The following is a 22033-nucleotide window of genomic DNA, read 5'->3' as shown; positions in this document are numbered from 1 at the left end:
TGTTGAGATGTGGATGGATTTAGAGACTGTCATACAGAGTGAAGTAAGTCAGAAAGAGAAAAACAAATATCATGTATTAACACATATATGTGGAACCTAGAAAAAATGGTACAGATGAACCAATTTGCAGGGCAGAAATTGCGACACAGATGTAGAGAACAAACATATGGACACCAAGGGGGGAAAGCAGCAGGGTGGTGGTGGTGGTGGTGTGATGAATTGGGCGATTGGGATTGACATGTATACACTGATGTGTATAAAATTGATGACTAATAAGAACCTGCTGTATAAAAAAATAAAACTCAAAAAAAAGAAACATTGTACATATTGTCATGGATATGTAATCTGATGGATTAAAGGATACCAAATTTTATTGCTTTGAATTTGCAAAAAAAAAGAGAAATTAAAAATAAATAAAAAATAAAAATTGCCTCACTAACAAACTCAGGTGTTGTTGAAAGTGGCTTTTTATGAATAACAAAGGACACTCCTTTCACCTTTATCACTCTGTAGCTATTTCAGTAACTGGGGATAAAACCAAATATTATAATAAAAGATGCTTCTTTTACCTGTTTTAGGATCCAGGGACAAAAAACAATTATAACAAGAGATGTTCCTATTACTCTTATCACTTAGGAAGTGATAAAGAGTTTTAGAAGCTCTGTGCCAAGAACCAGGACAAGGACCAAATATGTATTTCTTAGTATATCAAAATATCACAGTCATCAAGCTTATTGATTTTAAAAATAAAAGAGTCAGTTATTTTACCAGCAAAAATTGGTTTAATTGGGAATAGCAGGGAGTTGCAATTCAGGACAAATAAGCCACAGCAAAAACCATAGGCAAGTCCATCAAACAAAGGAGAGGAACGTTATTTTATAGAAAAAATGGAGCAAGTTGGAAAAGGTTGTTTTGAATGAAAGCACACTGAAGAAAAGTGGAGTTCAGGGTGATGACACTTTCTCATTGGCTGAGTTGCTGGGGTAGTCAAATTCTTGTAGGATACTCAACATACACCTCTTCCTGTTGGGGCCTGTAATTGGTGATTCTTTCCTGTTGATGATTCTTCTGTTGGGATCTGTAGTTGGTTTTGAGTGGTACTGCATGAGAGCTTCCACTTCTAGCCTCTTGATGCCATTTTTAGTGAGGTTTCCCTTTATTAATTTTCACAAGTTTATGATATACAGCTTTCTGTGTGCATGTTACACTTCGATTTTTTAAAATATAAATTTATTTATTTATTTTTGCCTGTGTTGGGTCTTTTTTCTGCACGCGGACTTTCTTTAGTTGTGACAAGTGGGGGCTACTCTTTGTTGCAGTGTGCAGGCTTCTCACTGCGGTCGCTTCTCTTGTTGTGGAGCACAGGCTTTAGGCACGTGGGCTTCAGTAGTTGTGGCACGTGAGCTCAGCAGTTGTGGCGAGCGGGCTCTAGAGTGCAGGCTCAGGAGTTGTGATGCACAGGCTTAGTTGCTCTGCAGCGTGTGGGATCTTCCTGGACCAGGGTTCGAACCCATGTCCCCTGCATTGGCAGGCGGATTCTTAACCATTGCACCACCAGGGAAGCCCCTGACACTTTGATTTTTTTTAAACCCTTATTAATTTAAAAAAATTCAGGGGGACTTCCCTGGCAGTCCAGTGGTTAAGACTCTGCACTTCCACTGCAGGGGGCACGGGTTTGATCCCTGGTCGGGGAGCTAAGATCCCACATGCCATGTGGCGTGGCCAAAAAAAAAAAATCAGTAGATTTGAAGTAGCTAAACCATTTTTGTTTTTCACCAGTTCATTAATGGAAGTTTCCGTAAGAACCCCACTGTCCATGAACATGCCTATCACACAGACACAGTGGGGGTCAATAGCCAATCTAGCTAGTAGGGTCTAATAAGATTCTTGAGATTAATGTTTGAACAAGAAATGTGAAACAGATATAGGGGTGTAGTCTTAATTTGGTTTACCCCAGAGCAGGACCTGAGATGAGAATTGCATGCAGTTTGTGAGATGATTCTGTCACCTAACTCAGGTTCAGCTGCTTATCACTCAAGAATCCAATACTGAGAGACAAGTGTTGGGTAAAAGGAAAGATAGCTTTACTGAGCAAGCTGGCAATCCTGGGGAAGAGGTGGACTCATGTCCCAAAGAACAAACCCCTGACTCCCCAGGTTTTACTCAGAAATTATATTGGAAAAGAAGGGGATACATCCTGAGGAGAGGGTTGTGGGGTATGTGATCAGTGCATGGACATTCTTCTGATTGGTTGGTGGTGAGGTACTCAGGAGTCAACAGCATCAACCTTCTGGTTCCGACTCGTCTGGAGTCTACGTGCTTGTAGGGGAGATATAATTAACTTCTTCCATCTGGCAAGCGTTGCCGTATCTGCAAAGTAGCTCAAAGAATGTGTCTTAGAATATTATCTGTAGTCCTTGAGGAGGAACTAAAGGTCCTTGACTTTGTTTAGTGGCTAACCTATTATTATCTTGTCTTATTTGACTGTTTTCCTTTGTCTCCGCATTTTCTCACTTTTCTGATTAAATTTATTCATTGGAACTCAGGGAAGGCCTAGGAGGCTAAAGTTTTTCTACAGATAATAGAGAGGCAGAGGAAATGTGTGTGTCGGGGGGTTCTGTCCCAGGAAGGCCCCATAGGGTCCTGCTCAGTTACAATTTCAGGAAGCACCCATAGTACAGAAGTAGGAAAGTGAGACAGAGAAGGGAAGATAGCCAACACAGAGTACAGGTTCCCTCTGTGGGTAGTTGAGGCCCAATCCCTCTAAAGTCCTTTTCATGATGGCCCCCATTTTAAAATATAGAAATGGGGGATGAGAGATATTAAGTAACCTGCACAAGCTCACAGAGTTAAGAAGTGGCAGAACAAGAATTTGTACCAATCTGATCAGAGACCAAGGACAGTTTAGCCTGAAGGACACCAAGCCAGGTTTTAGAAACTGGAATCTAGAAATGAGGGAAAAGGAAACCAATGCAAGCAGGTTGCAAGCAAATGGAGTGATCGTCTGGAATTGGCACTGTGTCTGAATTTTGCTTTTATATGATGACTGGGTCAGGTGAAAGGTTGAGTCTGGTGATGGAGCTAATAAAATGTATGGAATTCTCTTTCAAGAATATGAGCTCAGACATTCTCAATGAATCCTTTTGTAGTCTTTATAAATTCACAAGTTAAAGAACCCCTTCCTCTGATGTACTGGTGTAGGTAAGTATCTGGATTGAATGCATTTTCCTGAAGGTTGCACTGTGAGCAATCTAAAAAAGTGGGAAAAACCAGGTTGGCAGCCCCCCTGACAAAATATCATTTTAACAAGCCCTATTTCCATCCACATGTGCTACCCTTACAAGAGCTCTTAGGGCAAGGTGGCCATTAGTAAACTTACTATTGGTAACTTCATCTCTGGCAAAAACTCCTGGATCTTTTCCCTTGGTCAGAAATAACATTACTCTCTTAGTGTCTGTACTTTGAGTTCAGCACTCAAAGATAGTACTCAAAGTATTCAATTGTTAGTACTTGATTCAGCTCTAGGATGAACAACGAAAACCTGCTGCTGCTTTAGATGCTTGTTTCTCAGATGCTTGTTTTAGCAGACCAAAGGACTATTTAGTTCTTGGCACTGCTGTTTAGGTCTTGAGTTCCTCGTTCTTTCAAAGATCTGTACCCCGCAACAGAAAACAGGCAGAAATCTAGGTTGCAGCTTTGCTATGAAAAAGGTTTGTGGAAGAAAATATTTTTAAAATATACAACTGATAAAGTACCATTATTCAAAATATACAAAGAGCTCCTAAAACTCAACAATAAGAAAACAACCTGATTTTTAAAAGGGCAAAACACTTGAACAGAGATTTCACAGAAGAAGATACACAGATGGCAAGTAAGCATATGAAAGATATTCGACATCATTTGTCATTAGGGAATTACAAATTAAAATAATGAGATACCACTACACACTTATTAGAGTGGCCAAAATCCAAAACAATGACAACACCAAATGCTGGCAAGAATGCAGAGCAAAAAGAACTCTAACACCATTGCTGGTAGAAATACAAAATAGTACAGCCACTTTGGAAGACACTTACAAACTAAACATACTCTTACCATGCAATCCAGCAATCGAGATCCTTGGTATTTACTCAATAAATTGAAAATTTATGTCCACACAAAAACCTACACATGTGTATTTATAGTGGCTTTATTCATAGTTGCCAAAACTTAGAAGCATTCAAGATTCCTTCAGTAGGTGAATGGATAAAGAAACTGTGGTACATTCAGGCAATGGAATATTATTCAGTGCTAAAAAGAAATGAGCTAACAGGACTCCCCTGGTGGTGCAGTGGTTAAGAATCTGCCTGCCAATACAGGGGACATGGGTTTGAGCCCAGGTCCGGGAAGATCCCACATGCCGCGGAGCAACAAAGCCTGCGAGCCACAACTACTGAAGCCTGTGCACCTAGAGCCTGTGCTCTGCAACAAGAAAAGCCACCGCAATGAGAAGCCCGTGCACCACAACGAAGAGTAGCCCCCACTTGCCACAACTAGAGAAAGCCCACACGCAGCAACGAAGACCCAACACAGCCAAAAATAAATAAATAAATAAATATTTTTAAATGTTTAAAAAGAAAAAGGAAAAGAAATGAGCTATCAAGCCATGAAAAGACTTGGAGGAAAATTAAATGCATATCACTAAGTAAAAGAAGCCAATCTGAAAAGGCTACATACTGTGTGATTCTGGCCATATGACATTCTGGGAAAGGCAAAACTAGGGAGACAGTGAAAAGATCAGTGGCTGCCAGAGGTCTGTGGGGAGGGAGAGATGAATAGGCAGAGCACACAGTGAGACTATTCTGTATGATATCACAGTGGTGGATACAGATTACTATGCATTTGTCAAAACCTACAGACTGGACAACACCTAGAGTGAACCCTAACGTAAACTAGAGACTTTGGATAATAAGGATGTGAAAATGTAGGTTCATCACTTGTAACAGATGTACCGCTGCGATACATGGATGTCTACTGTGAGGGAGGGTGAGTCTGTGTGAGGGGAGGGATATATAAAAACTCGCTGTACTTTCTGCTCTTTTGCCTGGGAACCTAAAACTGCTCTAAAAAATAAAGTTCATTAGTTAAAAAAAAAAGTTTGGAAAGCAATATGACAGGGAACAAGGAGGGTCCAGAAGGTGAGCCTGGCAGAAGAGATCAGGAAATTCAAAGATTGGGCAGACAACAGGCCAAATAGCAGAGAGGCAATCAAGGATGGAATGATCAGCAGGTTCTATTTAGGTCTGTACAGACAAGAGGTGGTCAGTGCAAGGAGGGAGAAGGGAACAAGTATTGGATCTGGATGGGCAGGCAGCATCCTAAAGGAAGCAGCACTGGTGGGTGGAATTGGCAGGCTCTGATCCCAGAGCCAAACCATTTGCTCTTCACCCTGTTCTAAACATTCTTCCAGAGGCTGGGGGCTGGTCCCCCAATGGCTCATGCTGAGTGAGCTGAGGACAGAGATGCCAGGTTACGTGAGAGTTTCCACCATTGTTTCCTTCCTTCTCCGTTTTATTTCCTTGTCAAGGTACTGGCCACAGGTCTACCCATAAAGAAAACTAATGTTAGCTCCAGAGAAATGAAGGGCTTCTGAAGAAACCCCATCAAAGAAGAACTTGATGTATAAAGTCTCCTGCACAGAATTCCCTGGCTGTCCAGTGGTTAGGACTCTCTGCTTCCACTGCAGGGGGCCCGGGTTTGATCCTTGGTGGGGGAACTAAGATCCCACATGCCGCACAATGTGGGAAAAAAAAAAGTCTCCTTCACTTTGCTAAACTCCTTAAGGACAGAGCCCCAACTATAAAGGCTTAATCAATAAGAAAAAGTTGTTATTCCTCATAAGCACATTAGCAATGAAACAGTTCTAGGGGAGGTTAGTTCAGTGACAGCTTCTTTCTTCCTTTTTTAAACTTTACCCTTTTTCCAATCTCTTTCTATTCCCCAGCCTCCACCCCCCTGGTCCCTGGCAACCACTTTTCTACTCTCTGTTTCTATGAATTTAACTTTATATTTAGAGTCCGCATATAAGTGGTACCATGCAGTATTTGTTCTTCTCTGTCTGACTTATTTCACCTAGCATAATGCCCTCAAGGTCCATCCATGTTGCTGCAAACATCACAATTTTCTTCTTTCTTGACACTTAGCTTGTTTCCATATCTTGGCTATTGTGAATAATGCTGCAGTGAACATGGGAGTGCAGGTCTCTCGTCGATACCCGGTATTCATTTCCTTTAGATATACATATATACCCAGAAGTGGGATTGCTGGATCATAGAGTAGTAGTTCTATTTTTAATTTTTGAGGAACTTCCATACTATTTTCCATTGGGACAGGTTCTTTTCCTCTCTCTGCTCTGCTGCCCTGGCTTACTCCCTGAGGCTGGTTCCCCTCACAGCCATAATAGGCTGGATGCTGCAGTCCCTGGCATCATATGAAGGAAGATCCAACAATATTGAGGGAAGAAGAGAACATTTTCTCCCATGTGTTTCTTTTTATCATCAGAAAAACTCTTCTCCCAGTCACAAGAAGACACAATTCCCCTTATGTGAGGAGCTAGAATAGCCAAATTCACAGAGACAGAAAGTGGAATGGTGGTTTCAGGGGCTGAGGAGAGGGGAGAATGTGAAGTTGGTATTTAATAGGTACAGAGTTTCAGCTGGGGAAGATGAAAAAGTTCTGGAGATGGAAATGGTGGTAATGTTTGGACAACAGTGTGTATGTTCTTAATGTCACAGAACTGTACACTTAAAATGGTCAAAAATAGTAAAATTTTTAAATTGAGATATAATTGCCATACAACATTGTATTAGTTTCAGGTATACAACATAATGATTCTATATACGTATGCAGTACATGATGATCACCATTGTAAGTGTAGTTAATGTCCATAACCACACACAGTTACAATTTTTTTTCCTGTGATGAGAACTTTTAAAATCAAGTCTCTTAGCAACTTTCAAATATACAATACAGTGTTATTAAATATAGTCACCATGCTGTACATTACATCCCCAGGACTTATTTATTATAACTATAAGTCTGTACCTTTTGACTACCTTCACCCATTTCACCCACCCCCCCAACCAAAAATGGTAAATTTTATGTTATGTATATTTTATCACAAGTTTAAAAAAATGTTTTCTCAGAAGCCCCACAGTAAATCTCCTCTCACATTTCATAGGCCAGAATTCTGCCACCTGCCCATTCCTAAACCAATGATAATGGCAACAATAATAAAATTACTGTGATTGGCTTGGTCTAATCAAGATTCACCACCCTTGTGACTAAGGGGGTGTGTAGACCCAGAGTCCCTTGAAGCACACAGCTACCCAATGCTCGAACAATATTTGGATTTAGATTCTGTTAATGAGGAAAAAATAGCGGGGGTGGGGAGGTATTGGGGAGGATGGCCACTGGGTAGGATACAAAGACCCTAGCAACGTTTTCCCACTGAGGCAAGGAACGACTTGATTCCTTCAGGACACCCAAACTTTTCTGAAATTCATGTGCGACTTACTGACTCCAACCCCCAGGAGGCCTTAGGGACTCATACTGTCTCTCAGGTCTGTCCCTTTCCCTTTTCACTCCAAGGACAGACATTATAATCTCATCGCTTCATATCTACTGTGATACCAGTCTCCTGAGGGACATCTCTGCCTCTGGTTTCATTCCCATTTGGATCCATCTTAAACACCAGTGCTAGAATAACTTACAGAACCAACACCTCACATATGTCCAAACTGCTTACCAGGATGGCTAGAACCCTTTTGCAATCCTCGTTTTCAGTCTCCCTAGTAGTATGCTTCTTAGGGCAAGGATTTTGTCTTACTCATTTTATTCCTAATACCTGGAATAGTGCTGATCATTCATTCATAGGTTTTGCCCATTCGATTTATATTTATGGTGTTCAGCAAATATTGAATAAGTAAATAAATTGTTCAATGAATGAATAAATCCATGACCTGATTCTTACCAGTTTGTGTCATTTTTCTTTTTCTCACATGAATCTTTTGTTGAAAGTCAACAAAATACTCACTCATGGTTCCCTGACCACATCATGTACCTTGCCAACCACCCCTGTGAATTTACCCACACAGTTTCTCCAGTTTGTAATGTTCTCTCTCTTCTCTGATAATCAGAGACCTACATTTCCTTTAAGGCCAAGACCAAATCCCACCTTCAATGTGAGTGCTTCTCAGTTATCCAAGGCTTCAGTGACCTACTCTCTCATCATCTATGATTTTTATGGTCTGTATCTACTCAGCACACATTTTATATATTTTTTCTTTTAATTATATATTATCTTTTAAGTATCTCCCCAGTTAGTATTTAAACCCCTTGAATTCAGGAATCCTGTTTTATGTCTGTTTTTATTTCCAATACCTAATCTAATACTACAATAAATATAAGTTTCTAAGGATGGTCGGATTTTTTTGCATTGATATAATACATCATAAAAAGTCTGGGGTTTCTTTAAACCTAATTGAGATTATAAGTGAATAATTAAGCTCTTAAAATTAGAGAGTAATATTTCCATTAAATTTAATCCTAGTATATGTATACATTGTGTACCCGTATATCCATTTACCAGAATATACACAGAGCCACAATTACATCTGGTTCTTGTACTAGGTTGATGAACTACGGGTCACTTTTCAAAGGCAAATATTATAGTGCATCCCAGGACACCTGTGTTCACAGGATCAGCTCTTTGAAACTATATTTGGATGTACAAGCTATTAAAAGCTTCTTGTACTGAGTGACCTTTCAGGCAGAATTTAGATCGAATACTCACACTGCTGCTGCCTGTTGCTGAGTGGAAGAGAGCAGAAAACCCTGGATTCAAACCTCTACTGGGTTTTTGTTTTGCTTGTTTTGTTTGTTTTTCATTTTGCCTTAAGAAGATGAACAATGAAACCACAACCCTGATATCCTTAAAGGAGGCAATGAAAAGGTTGCTAATGGCTACAGGGAGGGAGCAAGCATGGGTCTGCTTTTCTGGGAAGATGAGTAAGAGAAGAATGAAGAATAAAAATAAGCAAAGAACTACGGACATGCTAATTAGAATTCTTTCTCTGTTAACGTGTTCAGGTTCAAAAAATGTCAATTAATAATAAAAGTCTACTCCCAGGTTTTATAATTCCATTCAATTAATGCATGTGCTATATGCCAGGTTTACAAAAATAAGTAACATGTGGTTTCTGCCCTCAAGGAGCTCACAGCCTTAGGAATAACAGAAGTATTCAAAAATGCTTACAATTTAATGTGACTGACATTATAATGGTGATGTTCCTAAAGGGCTATGAGAACATGAAGAGAGGAATGAATTTTGCCTTTGGAAAAGCAACCCTTCATAGAGGGACATTTAGGCTGGATCTGAAAGTGTGAGTAGTTTACAAGAAATAAAAATACGGTAAGGAATTCTAGGCTGAGGAAACAGTACATGGAAGCATAGAAGCTTGGAATCGCATATGGTATTCAGTCAGCAGCTAGATGTCTCATATGACTGGTGACTAGGATGTGTGAGAGGACTGGCAGAAGATGGGGACGAAGGGCAAAGAGCCTGTTTCCTGCTGAGGAAATCCAACTTGGCTCCAGCAATATCACTGGGCAAGTCGGCAGCATAAAACGTATATAATAGTCAAATTATAAGATCAGAATTGTGTTTTAGAAGAATATCTCTGGAGAATGGATTGGACGTGAAAAGGAGGAATCAAGTTAGACTACTGTGATCCTAGGTCCAAGTGAAAGATGGTGATTAACTGGCTTACTGGAGATAGAGAGGATGGGATAGATTAGAGACACGCTGATGGAAAGAAAGGGAAAAAATGGTGAGTTATTCTGAGATTTCTAGTTCGAGGAATTGGGTAGATGGTGATGCCATTAACTGAGCTGGAGAATTGTAGTAGAAACGCAGATTTGCAGACATGTTGTTTAGGATTTATTTGGAATGATCGGGAATGCCTTTTGGTGAAAAGATTCCAAAGAAATGCTCCAACTGTAAACCTTTATACTGAATGACAAGCTAGAGTTTACCTCTAGAGTTCAAGCTGGAGATGACCTAAAAGCAATATCTTCTTAAAGGTCTAAAAGTTAATACAAAGAGTTTGCTAGAGATCATAGTTTTGACTTGCAGACAGAGATTACTGGCATATTAGGTCATGCAGGCCTATACTAAAAAAATGCACATTTCGTACAGAGCCTTATCTATATGTAAATAGAATCCAAAGCAATGAGAAAATTCCATCGCCGAAATTTCTGAAGATGGGGTGCGAGAGGAGGGAGGAGGGACTTAGTAGATTCAGCTTAAGACAGTTGAGTTTGACATCACCATCCAGGTGGATATGTGCAAAACATAGTTGAATATACAGGTCTAGAGCTTAGGAGAGGGGTCGTACCTGAAGCTAAATTAGCCTTGGGAGAAAGTAAAGACCAAGAAGAGAAAATGGTCAAGGATAGAACCCTAGGCAACCACAACAGTATTCGGGTGACTGGGGACATAGAAACTCGGGGAAGTGGCTGTGTGTGCATCATTTCCTTCGTGAAAGACAATGTGAGTGGCTTCAGGCAAGTGAGTTGTGTGGTTCCAATTCTTTGTGGTTCAGTTAGACATAATTTTGGTGCCACAGCGCCCTCTAATGATCAGGGCTGTTCAGAGCTACTCAGATCCCCCTTTTGCTGTTACACTGCTTAGCATTTCACTAACATCAGAAATGTCAGTCATAGGAGACACGTTTTATTACTTCTGTGTAAGGCCTCTTATAGGTATTGGGGGACAGGCATAAAGATGTCCAAGAAATAGTCTCTGATCCTCTCCCTCCAAGAGCTTACAACTTAGATCATGAAAACTAACTCTAAAAGTAAAGGAGATGGGGAGTGACAAGTGATAGAGGCAGTCCTGTGAGAGAGAAGTAGGCAGGGAGCAGATCTTCAGGTAGAAAGGCTGAGTGATTCAAGCAGTTAGTGGAATTTGAGCTTATCCTTGATGGATGGGACTTGGACAGTCAGAATAAGGCAGAGAAAGCCACCTTAATAAATACTGGTCTCCGCACTAGTCAGCTATGTGACAGTTCAGTTTCAATCTTTTTTGAGACTCAATTTCTTTATCCGTAAATAGTAAAAATGACCGCTTTACTTCTAATGGCTGTGAGAATCAAATTAAAGCTTGTATAAAATATTTTTTAATGTATAAAGTATGGTACGAAGACAAGACATGGCAATATAATTGAGGTAATTAGACAATTCACATGTTTGGCAATATAAGGAATGCCAGAACTAGGATGATGACTAGAGAGAATGGCAAATGGGAACATCTGTTCATAATCTTAAAATGTAAATAGCTACTCAAATTCGATAGTGGTTATAAACAATGTATTATAGCCTTATGTTAAGACAGAACCTTAGTTTTGTGCCCTGACCTAAATTAACCCTTGATCCTTTTATCCTACAGAGTAGACCACAAACTCCAAGCATTAGAAGCACAGTTTAAAGAACTGGACTTCACCAAGGATAATCTGACACAGAAATTTGAACATCATAGCAAGACTCTGGCAAACCAAGCTGCACAAGATGAGCTGTGGACAGCAGTTCTGTCATTCAAGTGAGTATCCAATCAGAAATCAGTGGAATTTTGTGGTTTTGTGAGAGCTTGCTGTGGGCATTCTAAAATTGGGTTTCTTTTTTTTTTTTTAATAAATTTATTTATTTATTTTTGGCTGCGTTGGGTCTTCGTTGCTGCACACGGGCTTTCTCTAGTTGCAGCAAGCGGGGGCTCCTCTGGTTATAGAGCATGGGCTCTAGGCACGTGGGCTTCAGTAGTGGCAGCACACGAGCTCAGTAGCTGTGGCTCACAGGCTCTAGAGCGCAGGCTCAGTAGTTGTGGCGCACAGGCTTAGTTGCTCCACAGCATGTAGGATCTTCCTGGACCAGGGCTCGAACCCGTGTCCCCTGCATTGGCAGGCGGACTCTTAACCACTGTGCCACCAGGGAAGTCCCTAAAATTGGGTTTCTTAATATGGTTCCGACAATGGATTGTGAAGAAGTTACATTTTCTTAAGCTCATTCATTCAAAAGAGATTAATTTGAGCACCTGTTTACTTGCCAGAACTGTGGTACACATCTCAGAGTCCCTTGCTTGCCAAAGTCTTACTAACATAGAGATGGATAATATAACTCCTCTGCCATGGAGAAACTTATAATATGAGTGGCCTGAGATCTAAGCTATCCAGTTTAGTGCAAACCCTATTTCTTTTCTTTCTTTCTTTCTTTTTTTTTTTTTGCGGTACGCGGGCCTCTCACTGTTGCGGCTTCTCCCGTTGTGGAGCACAGGCTCCGGACGCGCAGTCTCAGCGGCCATGGCTCACGGGCCCAGCCGCTCCGCGGCATGTGGGATCCTCCCGGACCGGGGCACGAGCCCACGTCCCCTGCATCCGCAGGCGGACTCTCAACCACTGCACCACCAGGGAAGCCCTAAAATTCTTTTAATAGTGTGTATCTGTTAATCCCAAACCCCTAATTTATCTCTCTCCCCCTCCCCTCTGGTAACTGTAAAATTGTTTTCTATGTTTGTGAATCTGTTTTGTAAATAAGTTCATTTGTATAATTTTTTCAGATTCCACATATAAGTGATATCATGTGGTATTTGTCTTTGTCTGACTTAATTATAATAATCTCTGGGGCCATCCATGTTGCTGCAAGTGTCATTATTTTGTTCTTTTTTATGTCTCAGTAACATTCCTCTGTATATATGTATCACATCTTCTCTATCCATTCATTGGTCGATGGACACTTAGGTCGCTTCCATGTCTCGGCTATTGTAAATAACTGCTATGAACACTGGCAGGCCCTATTTCTAAAGTAAGCATTTTCTAAACTGCAACGCTGGTTGTTACCTGAAAACTGGGTTCACCTCTTGGTGGGCGTTGAACCAAAAGACAACCAAGCCAAAGACTGGGACAAGAAAGGACGTATTACTTGCAGCAAGTAAGGAAAACACCAGGGTTCTTTCCCAAACAGCAAAACTGGGGAAGTTTTAAGCTCAGGGTACATGCATATTCATGAAGGGGCTTGAATAGAGGAGAATTCAGCAGCGAATTGGGGCAAAGGTTGACAGAGTCCAAGCTTTAGTTGACTGAAGTCATAAGGGTCAGAAAAGGTCAACATCATTATTCCATTTTCCACTGGGTGGGGACCTCAGTTCCTGCAGAACTCAAAATATGTGTATCAGATTGTTATATATATCCCTTGAGGAGGAACTAGGACTCTTATCACTAAACTACTTTCTCTTGACAGCTTTTCCTTTGTCCCTGCATCCCCTCACTTCCCATTAAGATCATGAATCAGTGAGACCTGTTCAAGGTCAAGCACTGTGGCCAGGCTTAGATCACAAAATGGCTTCCCTTGGGCTTCCCTGGTGGCGCAGTGGTTGAGAGTCCGCCTGCCGACGCAGGGGGCAAGGGTTCGTGCCCCAGTCCGGGAGGATCCCACATGCCGCGGAGCGGCTGGGCCCGCGCGTCCGGAGCCTGCGCTCCACAGCGGGAGAGGCCGCAACAGTGAGAGGCCTGCATATCACAAAACAAACAAACAAACAACAACAACAAAAAAATGGCTTCTCTTATGTCAAGAGAGCCATGCCTGGTTCTCTTTCTCTGGGGACCTCCTACCATATCTGCTTACAGTTCTCCTAGTAGGTTTATACTTCTTTGAATTATCCTAATAAAATTCATTTTATGTTTGTATGTAAAGAGTTCTAATGCTTAAGAAGCACTCCACATTTTTTGTAGGTTCACTCCAATGGAACTGAATATTTTATACAGCTACGTCATTGAAGTACTCATCCGCTTGCACACTCGTGTGCTTGAGAAGCTGCCAGATCTGGTGAGAGGTCTTCCCACCTTAGCCTCCATCCTTAGACGAAAAGTCAAGAACAAGCGCATTAGAGTTGTATGGGAGTCCGTCCTGGAGGAGCATGGGATGCAAGAAGGAGATATCACAGCACTGTGTACCTTCTTTGTAGCACATGGTAACAAGGCAGAACACTACATTGCTAAAGTAAGGCAAATGTATATAAAAGATGTCAATTTCATGATCACTAATATGGTAAAGAACCAGGCTCTGCAGGATGGTTTGCTAAAGGCTGTTCAGGTCATTGAGAAGGGAAAAGCAGTGAGGGCCCCTGAAGAGCAAAAGTCATCCCTAAAAGAGTTGATACCATCAGCCAAAAGCTAACCTGTTACCCTAGACCCAGAGATTACACTTCTAGTAATTTATCGTGCAAATGGGAAAAAATACATACACGCAACTTATTACAGGCTTATTTTTATAGCAAAAGTGAGGAGAGTGTTAAATTATGATATACTGATACAGTGGATACTTTCTGTATAGCAATACAAGAGAATGAAGAAGTTCTTCATGTAATCATATAGTAATATGGAGTTATCACCAAGATGTGTTGTTTTAAAATATTCATTTCCAATATATATTGCTAAATGGAAAAAATGGGCAAAAACAAACATATAAGCTACTATATCTATAAACTTCATAAACTTCTGGAGAAATACATTAAAAAGTGATAACATTGGTTTTCTTAGGGAAGAAGACTGAGAGGCTAGGGATCAAATGTAGGAGGAAGTCTTTTCAATGTTAATCCATTTGTACTTTTTGAATTTTGAACCATGTGAGTGTATGTACTAAAAACAATAAATAAATAAAACATCTAATATATTTTGTATGTTGATGTGCATTTTCTCTCTAGTACAGTTCCATAGTTATTTGTACTAGAAGGGGAATTCTCACACACTGACCATATATTTATAATTAAAAAAAATTTATTTATTTGGCTGTGCCAGGTCTCAGGTGTGGCATGCGGGACCTTCATTGCCACGTGTGGGATCTTCAGTTGCGACATGCGAACTCTTAGTTGCGGCATGTGGGATCTAGTTCCCTGACCAGGGATTGAACTCATGCCCCCTGCACTGGGAGCATGGAGTCTTAGCCATTGGACCACCAGGCAAGTCCTATTTATAATATTTTTTGAATAAATGCCATGCACTAGGTAGTGTGAATAACAGAAACATTTTAAAATGTGGATCCTGCCCTACAGGTAAAAGTTAAACACTGATGCTTTATTTGGGAGGTACAAATTCAGGACAACAAGAATGAGTAACACTTTGGAAGGCTGTTATGTAGAGAAGGATGAGAAGTAATACAAGATGATGTGTTACCTTGCTGGCTCTTCCTTGACAGTAGGTTGCTTGCTAGATCCATGCACTCAGTCTTGTCCTTCTCTAGACACACTGTTTAGAAATACCATGCCAAATAAGAAAAAAAGAGAGAGAGAAAAACCATGTGTTGGAAGTGTTACTGAACCAAACTTGGTCTGTTTGCCCACCATGCAGCAAAGTCAACCTACTGACATGGGGGTGTGTTGAAGGAAAGTGCAGCGTTTATTGCAGGGCACCAAGCAGAGAACGGGCAGCTAGTGCTGGAAAGACGACAGGAACTCCTCTGTGGCTTCCAGAGAAGGGTTTTAAAGGCAACTTTTGTTGTGAGGGTTGCACCTCACAGACTTTCTTTTGATTGGTTGGCTGTGAGGTAATAGGGTGATGTTTCCAGAATCTTAATCATCAACCGATTTCTACAAGTTTAGGGTCTAGTGCTTGTGATCAGCATATAGTCACCATCCTCCACCTGGGTGGGGTGAGCCTTAATTTCTGCAGAACAACTCAAAGATTTACATCAGATCGTTGTGTACATCCCTTGAGAAGGAACTAGGACTGTTCTATCATTGAAGTATTGTTTAACCTATTATTAATTTTTCTACTTGGCTGCTTTTCCTTTGTTTCTGCATTTCCTCCCTTCCCTAATTTGTAACTGCTTGAGTCTGCTCTTTGGAACTCAGGGAAGGGCTAGGAAACAAAAGCCTTTGTTTCCTACAAGAAACAGGAGACATGGAGGGGCCTTTGTAGCCGGGAGGGCCCTGCAGGGTCCTGCTTGGTTTCAATCCCCACTTTTCTTTGATACTCCTCAATCCTACTGGAACAAAAAAGGGAATAAAGTTTTCTACAGAGAGGTTAATCATAAACTCGGCAGGGAAACTCGATTTTAGAGGGGCTTGGTTTCAATAGGAAGAAGGAAGGAAAATTTCTCTGTTGTGCTCACAAAGACTACTGTTTTCAATTGGTCAAAACTGGCTCTGTGGGGAGTGACCCCCTCATACTTCCAGGATACATCATCTAAGCCCTCCTAGCAGCCACTGGGAAGCCAGTTACTGCATTGTTCAGTGCAGTGTTTCACAGGATCCCAGAAGTGGCAGGAGAAGCCAGAGATTCCAGAAATGCAACTGGTCAGCCCCAGGCAGAGGAAAGGACTGTGGGTCCACAAAGTAAACGAGGCCAGGGAAATCTGAGGAAGCACATAAAATGTATCCATTACACAAGACACAGGTACCAGAAAATAGAAATCAAAATGCAAGAGTTAAAATAAGATTACAATAAAACCATAATCACTAGGCAATATACAAATGAGTGATGTCAGAAGTGGGGTATCATTGTGTGGTGGAGAAATATCTCCTAGAGGAAGTGCCTTGAACTGATCCTTGAAGGAGGCAAAGCCACGAAGCAACTCATTTAGGATGAACTGAGATTTCAAGCAATGGCCCCAAAACACAAGATTTGTATGACAGTGAATAGATCATAACTGAATGTTTAAAAGACTAATAGGAGATTCCACAGGAAAAGGAGGTTGGGATCACATTAGGGAGCCTGGAATTCCAGGCTAAGGGATTGATACTATGGACAACTGGATGACAACCAGTTTTTTGAACTCGCGTTAAAAAAAAAGAAACTTCCAGGACTTCCCTGGTGACGCTGTGGTTGGGAGTCCGCCTGCCGATGCAGGGGACGCGGGTTCGTGCCCCGGTCCTGGAAGATCCCACATGCCGCGGAGCGGCTGGGCCGGTGAGCCATGGCTGCTGGGCCTGCGCGTCCGGAGCCTGTGCTCCTCAACGGGAGAGGCCACGGCAGTGAGAGGCCCGCGTGCCGCAAAAAAAAAAAAAAAAAAAAAGAAACTTCTAAAGCTCTCTAGAAAGGATCCACACCTCCTAGTTTTGCCTTCATCTGGAAACCACTCATCTCCAGCACCTAAATGACCTCAGCAAACCCAAAAGACCTTAATGACTATTTACATGCACAGTGACTTTCTTTTCTCTTCGTCCACAGCTATTTAGCATTTCCTCAGAAAACTCAGACCTGTTTTTTCTTCCAAAAATTTTAAAATTGTGGTAAAACACACATAACACAAAATTCACCACCTTAACCATTTTTTAAAATTTTTTATTATTTTTTTAAGACTAGTCAAGTGCAGTAGTGAGAACCACCTTAATCATTTTTAGGTGTACAGTTCAGCAGTATTAAATATTTACATTCATAAAATTGTGCAACCGTCACCACCATCCATCTCCAGAACCTGTAAAACTGAAACTCTATATCCATTAAATAATAACTCTACTTTGTCTCTATGAAGCTTGGTTCTTAAGTACTAGATAGAGATCACAGTCTTTATATAATCACCACCGTTTTCTTAGCCAAAATCTACTTTTTCATACAACTCAATTCAGTAGGATCAGTTGTCAGTAAAAGAACTCAATACCAAAGTAGAAAAACTTATTCCAAAAGCATAAAAAGATAAAATATTTTCCTTTTGACTTCCTTTGTAATTCTGATTGCTCTAGACTGAAATTTAACAATGAAGTAGTAAGCCCAGGACCGTGGCGGCAGCACCAAAGTTTGTTTCCCAAGTGCCTGTTGAACTGCAGCAAGTTTGTGGATTCTCTGACCACAGCCTTTCTCGGAGATGCTTTTCCAAGAACTTTGGAAAGCGACCTAAGAGGCTTAGTTACAAATTAACGGAAACAGAAGGGTATTCTGAGGAGTACTGAGGAAAGAATTTTATAAATTACTGTTCGGTTTTTAGTTTGTTTTGAGGTTTCCCATTTTCTGCCCAGAGACTAACTTTGCGACACTACCGGGTTTCCGCAGCCTCCGGGAGCAAGAATCACGCGGGAAAAGTGGAGCCGCAGGGGTTGCGACGCAAGGGAAGGGCCCTCCCCAGGGGGCGGGGCGGGCGGCGCGCGCAGGCCCGGAAGTCCCTCCCGGCTGAATGTTAGCCGTCTCTCCTCTTGATTGGTTCTCTAAGGTGGGAGGGGCCGTTTTGGCGGGCAGCTGTGACGTCACTAGCCCTTGGTGGTTTGCTACAGCACTGCAGCCGAGATGAGGCTTTCTGGCTGACCGAAGAAAGGCGAGGGGTGGGCTCAGAGCCCCGGGAAGTGCTCGCTCGCGGCCCCACAGCAGCGGTAAAACTGGAGTCCCGCTCCAGCAGAGCCCGGCGTCAGAGCGGAAGCAGCGTTCTTTCTCGAGCGGTGGCCTAGCGGCTCCGCGCCTCGGCGGCCTCGGGCTTGGATGCCCGGAGCTAAGAGAGCATCCTCACCTGGTAAGAGGGAGGAGGGGAACTTGGTGCGAGCCTCCTGCGGCGCCGGAGAGCCAGAGCCCACCGTCCTCCCTGCCGCAGCGGTTGTTAATGCCTGGGAGTAGCCAAGGTTCATTTGTTTTCTCTCCGGATGTTTGTCTTGAACATGGACAAATACACCGCCTTCCAGGGTCGTACTGTTTACCTTGCCAGCAGAACATCTTTTTACTTCAAGACGTTTGATACTCCCAATCTCTGAATTCTGGTAGGCTGCTGGGCATAATATTTAAACACAAAACTGTTAATTTGCTTTTTCCTTACTTGGGCTGGAAATACGATTCTTTCTCTTTCAGGTGTTGATGTTGAATATGCCTTATTAGCATATTAAAATGGCTGTACCCAAAGACGCCATCCCTTCCTTGTTGGAATGCCAGTGCCAGATCTGTGTGGAAATCCTAATTGAGCCTGTGACACTCCCTTGTAACCACACGCTCTGTAAATCATGCTTCCAATCGACTGTCGAAAAGGCAAATTTGTGTTGTCCCTTCTGTCGCCGCCGGGTCTCTTCGTGGACTCGGTACCATACCCGGACAAATTCTCTTGTCAATACGGAACTGTGGGAGATAATTCAAAAACACTATACAGAGGAATGCAAGCTTAGAGCCTCTGGGCAAGAATCAGAGGAAATTGGTGAGTAAAACCCAGCGCGTTTGTTATCTAAATCAAGAATCCTTTTAAAAGCCAATCACCACTAATCCATTTTTTAAATTAATTAATTATTTTTTGGCTGCGTTGAGTCTTCGTGGCTGCGTGTGGGCTTTCTCTGGTTGCCGGGAGCGGGAGCTGCTCTGTGTTGCGGTGCACGGCCTTCTCATTGCAGTGGCGTCTCGTTGCGGAGCCCGGGCTCTAGGCGCATTGGCTTCAGTAGTTGCGGCACGCCGGCTCAGTAGTTGTGGCTCGCCGGCTCTAGAGCACAGACTCAGTAGTTGTGGCGCGCGGCCTTCGTTGTTCCGTGGGATCTTGCGGCCCAGGGATTGAACCCGCGTCCCCTGCATTGACAGGCAGATTCTTAACCACTTTGCCACCAGGGAAGACCCTAATCCATTTTTTTAAAGAATAAAACAGAAAGCCCAGTTAGTGTTTGTCTAAATTTTTTAGGGGTATTTGGGTTTTTGGGGTCCCAAAATATTGATTAAGGTCAGTGGCACGATTTTGTTCATTGTCACAGCGCAGGCTGTATTCAATTGATATTTGCTGGATTAAAAATGAAAAGAAAAAACCCAGAACGAAAGAATTGCCTGCTAGAGTCTTCAGTCGTGTGAAAAGTTATATAAATAGTCACAGATGAGCAATAGCGTAGTATAGCAACAGCAGAAGTAAGGAAACTACTGGTTTCTTGTGTTAATATCTTTTTCACTTTAAATTACTTTCTCTAACTTACTTGCCTGTGCATCGCCATTCATTTAATTCTTCAGCTTGCAAGTGTTACCGAGTCCCAAGCTCTCTCTGCTCCCTGGCGACAGGCCAATAAATCAGAGACGAGGTGTTGAGGAAAGGAATACGAGTTTATTTGGAAAGCCGGCAGACCGAGAAGATAGCCGACTAAAGTCTCAAAATAACCATCTTACCAGGTTTGGATGCCAGTTTCTTTTATAGCATAGAGAGGGGGAGGAGATGAGGAAGTAAAGTTAAAAAGCCATAAATTTTGCAAATATCCCAGATGTTTCCCTGAACAAAGGCACTTTGGTTTAACATTCAGGCAGGGGGCAGGGTTCCCCCAGGCAAGCCATCATGTGTAGACAGTATCCTTTTAGTGAACAAAAGCAACAGGAAGCAAAGGTTAAAGTAAAAGAAACAGATCCTACATCTAGTCTGATTTGCCTCTTCCCTGTCGCACAGGGAGCCTAAAATAGCTTTCTGTGGCCAGTTCCATCTAGTTCATCCATTTTTATTCATAGCTCTCCACAGTATGTACTGTTCGTTATGCTCCAAACTGAACATTAGACTCTAGCAGCCTGATCACTCACATGATCAATAAGTCATGCGGTGTTTCATGTTTAGGCTTTGAATGTGGTGCTTATGCTCTGGTCTACTTGCCTTATTTTGGAATTCTTTTTATTGTGGTAAATAAAATTTGCCATTTTAACCATTTTTAAGTATACAGTTCAGTGTTGTTAATTACTTTCACAATGTTTTGCAGCCATCACCACTGTGTTTCCAAAACTTTTTCATTACCCCAGACAGACTCTTTAACCATTAAGCAATGACTCCCCATTCTTCTGCTCCCCTCCCCCTTTCCGGAGTTTCTAATCTCTATGGATTTGCTTGTTCTAGATTTTTCATATAAGTGTGTTCAGTATGTGATCTGTTGTGTCTGGCTCCTTTCACTTAGCATAATGCTTCCAAAGTTCATACAGGGTTATATCAGTACTTCTTTCCTTTTTAGGGCTGAATAATTTTATGGATATATTGTATTTTTTTCATTCATCCATTGATGGACATTTGGGTAGTTTTCATCTTTTGGCTGTTTGAACAGTGCTGATACGAATATTCATGTACAAATATTTGTTTGAATATGTTTTCATTTCTTTTGTGTATATATCTAGGAGTGGAATTGCTGGATCATATGGTGATTTATGTTTAGCTTTTTGAGAAACTGCCAAACTTTTCCACAGGTCTGCACCATTTTACATACCCACCGCAATGTGTAATGGTTCCAATTTATGCACATCCTAACCAACACTTGTTATTTTCGGGGGGGGGGTTGTTTTTCTTTTCTTTTTATTTTTTTTCTTTTTATTTTTTTTTGCAATACGCGGGCCTCTCACTGTTGTGGCCTCTCCTGTTGCGGAGCACAGGCTCCGGACGCGCAGGCTTAGCGGCTATGTCTCACGGGCCTAGCCGCTCCACGGCATGTGGGATCTTCCTGGACCGGGGCACGAACCCGTGTCCCCTGCATCGGCAGGCGGACTCTCAACCACTGCGCCACCAAGGAAGCCCCTTTTAATTTTTTTATAGCCATCCTAGGAGGTGTTAAGTGGTAGCTTAGTGTGTTTTTTAAATTGTGATGAAGTATACATAACAAAATTTACCATTTTAACCATTTTTAGGTGTGCAGTCCAAGGCATTAAGTACATTCACATAGGTGTGCAACCATCACCACCATCCCTTTCCAGAACTTTTTCATCTTCCCAAACTGAAACTCCATACCCATTAAACAATAATTCCCCAATTCCCTCTTCCTCCAGCCCCTGGCAACCACCATTGTTACTTCCTGCCTCTATGAATTTGACTACTTTGAGTACCTCATATAAGTAGAATTATAGTAGCTGTTTGTGCTTTTGTATCTGGCTTCTTTCTTCCTTCCCTTTCCTTTCCTTCCCTTCCCTTCCCTCCCCTCCCCACCCCTCCCCTCCCTTTCCCTTCCCGTCTCTCCTCTCCTCTCTCTTTCTTTTTTCCAGGAGGGCAGTTGGGCAATTTTTAAAAAAAATTGAAGTATAGTTGACTTACAGTATTGGTTTCAGGGTTACGG

General features: G+C 41.9%; 2 protein-coding genes and 1 long non-coding RNA gene across 5 annotated transcripts in view; 2 read left to right on the top strand and 1 right to left on the bottom strand.

The window, feature by feature from the left end:
* Positions 1–3544: 3544 nt before the first annotated feature.
* On the bottom strand, positions 3545–18109 carry LOC309806227. Its single transcript, XR_014294359.1, has 3 exons — positions 18049–18109; positions 15261–15332; positions 3545–3699 (listed from the first exon to the last, which is right to left on the bottom strand). It is a non-coding gene; the product is annotated as an uncharacterized lncRNA (long non-coding RNA).
* Positions 8841–14265, top strand: SMCO1 (single-pass membrane protein with coiled-coil domains 1; the record flags this gene model as incomplete). The annotated part of the gene is made up of 3 exons (XM_082624875.1): positions 8841–8992; positions 11489–11638; positions 13821–14265. The coding sequence occupies exons 1-3, from the start codon at positions 8943–8945 to the stop codon at positions 14263–14265; spliced, it is 645 nt and encodes a 214-aa protein (XP_082481001.1). The 5' UTR covers positions 8841–8942.
* A 176-nt stretch (positions 18110–18285) lies between the features above and the next one.
* The window catches only part of RNF168 (ring finger protein 168), a 56984-nt gene continuing 53236 nt past the window's right edge, over positions 18286–22033 (top strand). For 2 of the 3 annotated variants that reach the window (XM_082624714.1, XM_082624716.1), the window contains exons 1-2: positions 18286–18766; positions 18855–19191. In XM_082624714.1, the coding sequence (XP_082480840.1) occupies positions 18891–19191 (301 nt within the window). In that variant the 5' untranslated portion in view covers positions 18286–18766; positions 18855–18890. The remainder of the gene's footprint in view (positions 18767–18854; positions 19192–22033) is intronic. The other variant, XM_082624715.1, reaches the window with a different exon arrangement.

Source organism: Mesoplodon mirus, assembly GCF_964341445.2.
Source record: "Mesoplodon mirus genome assembly, chromosome: 6".
In the NCBI taxonomy this organism is placed as follows: Eukaryota; Metazoa; Chordata; class Mammalia; order Artiodactyla; family Ziphiidae; genus Mesoplodon; species Mesoplodon mirus.
This window is presented reverse-complemented; position numbering and strand designations above follow the sequence as displayed.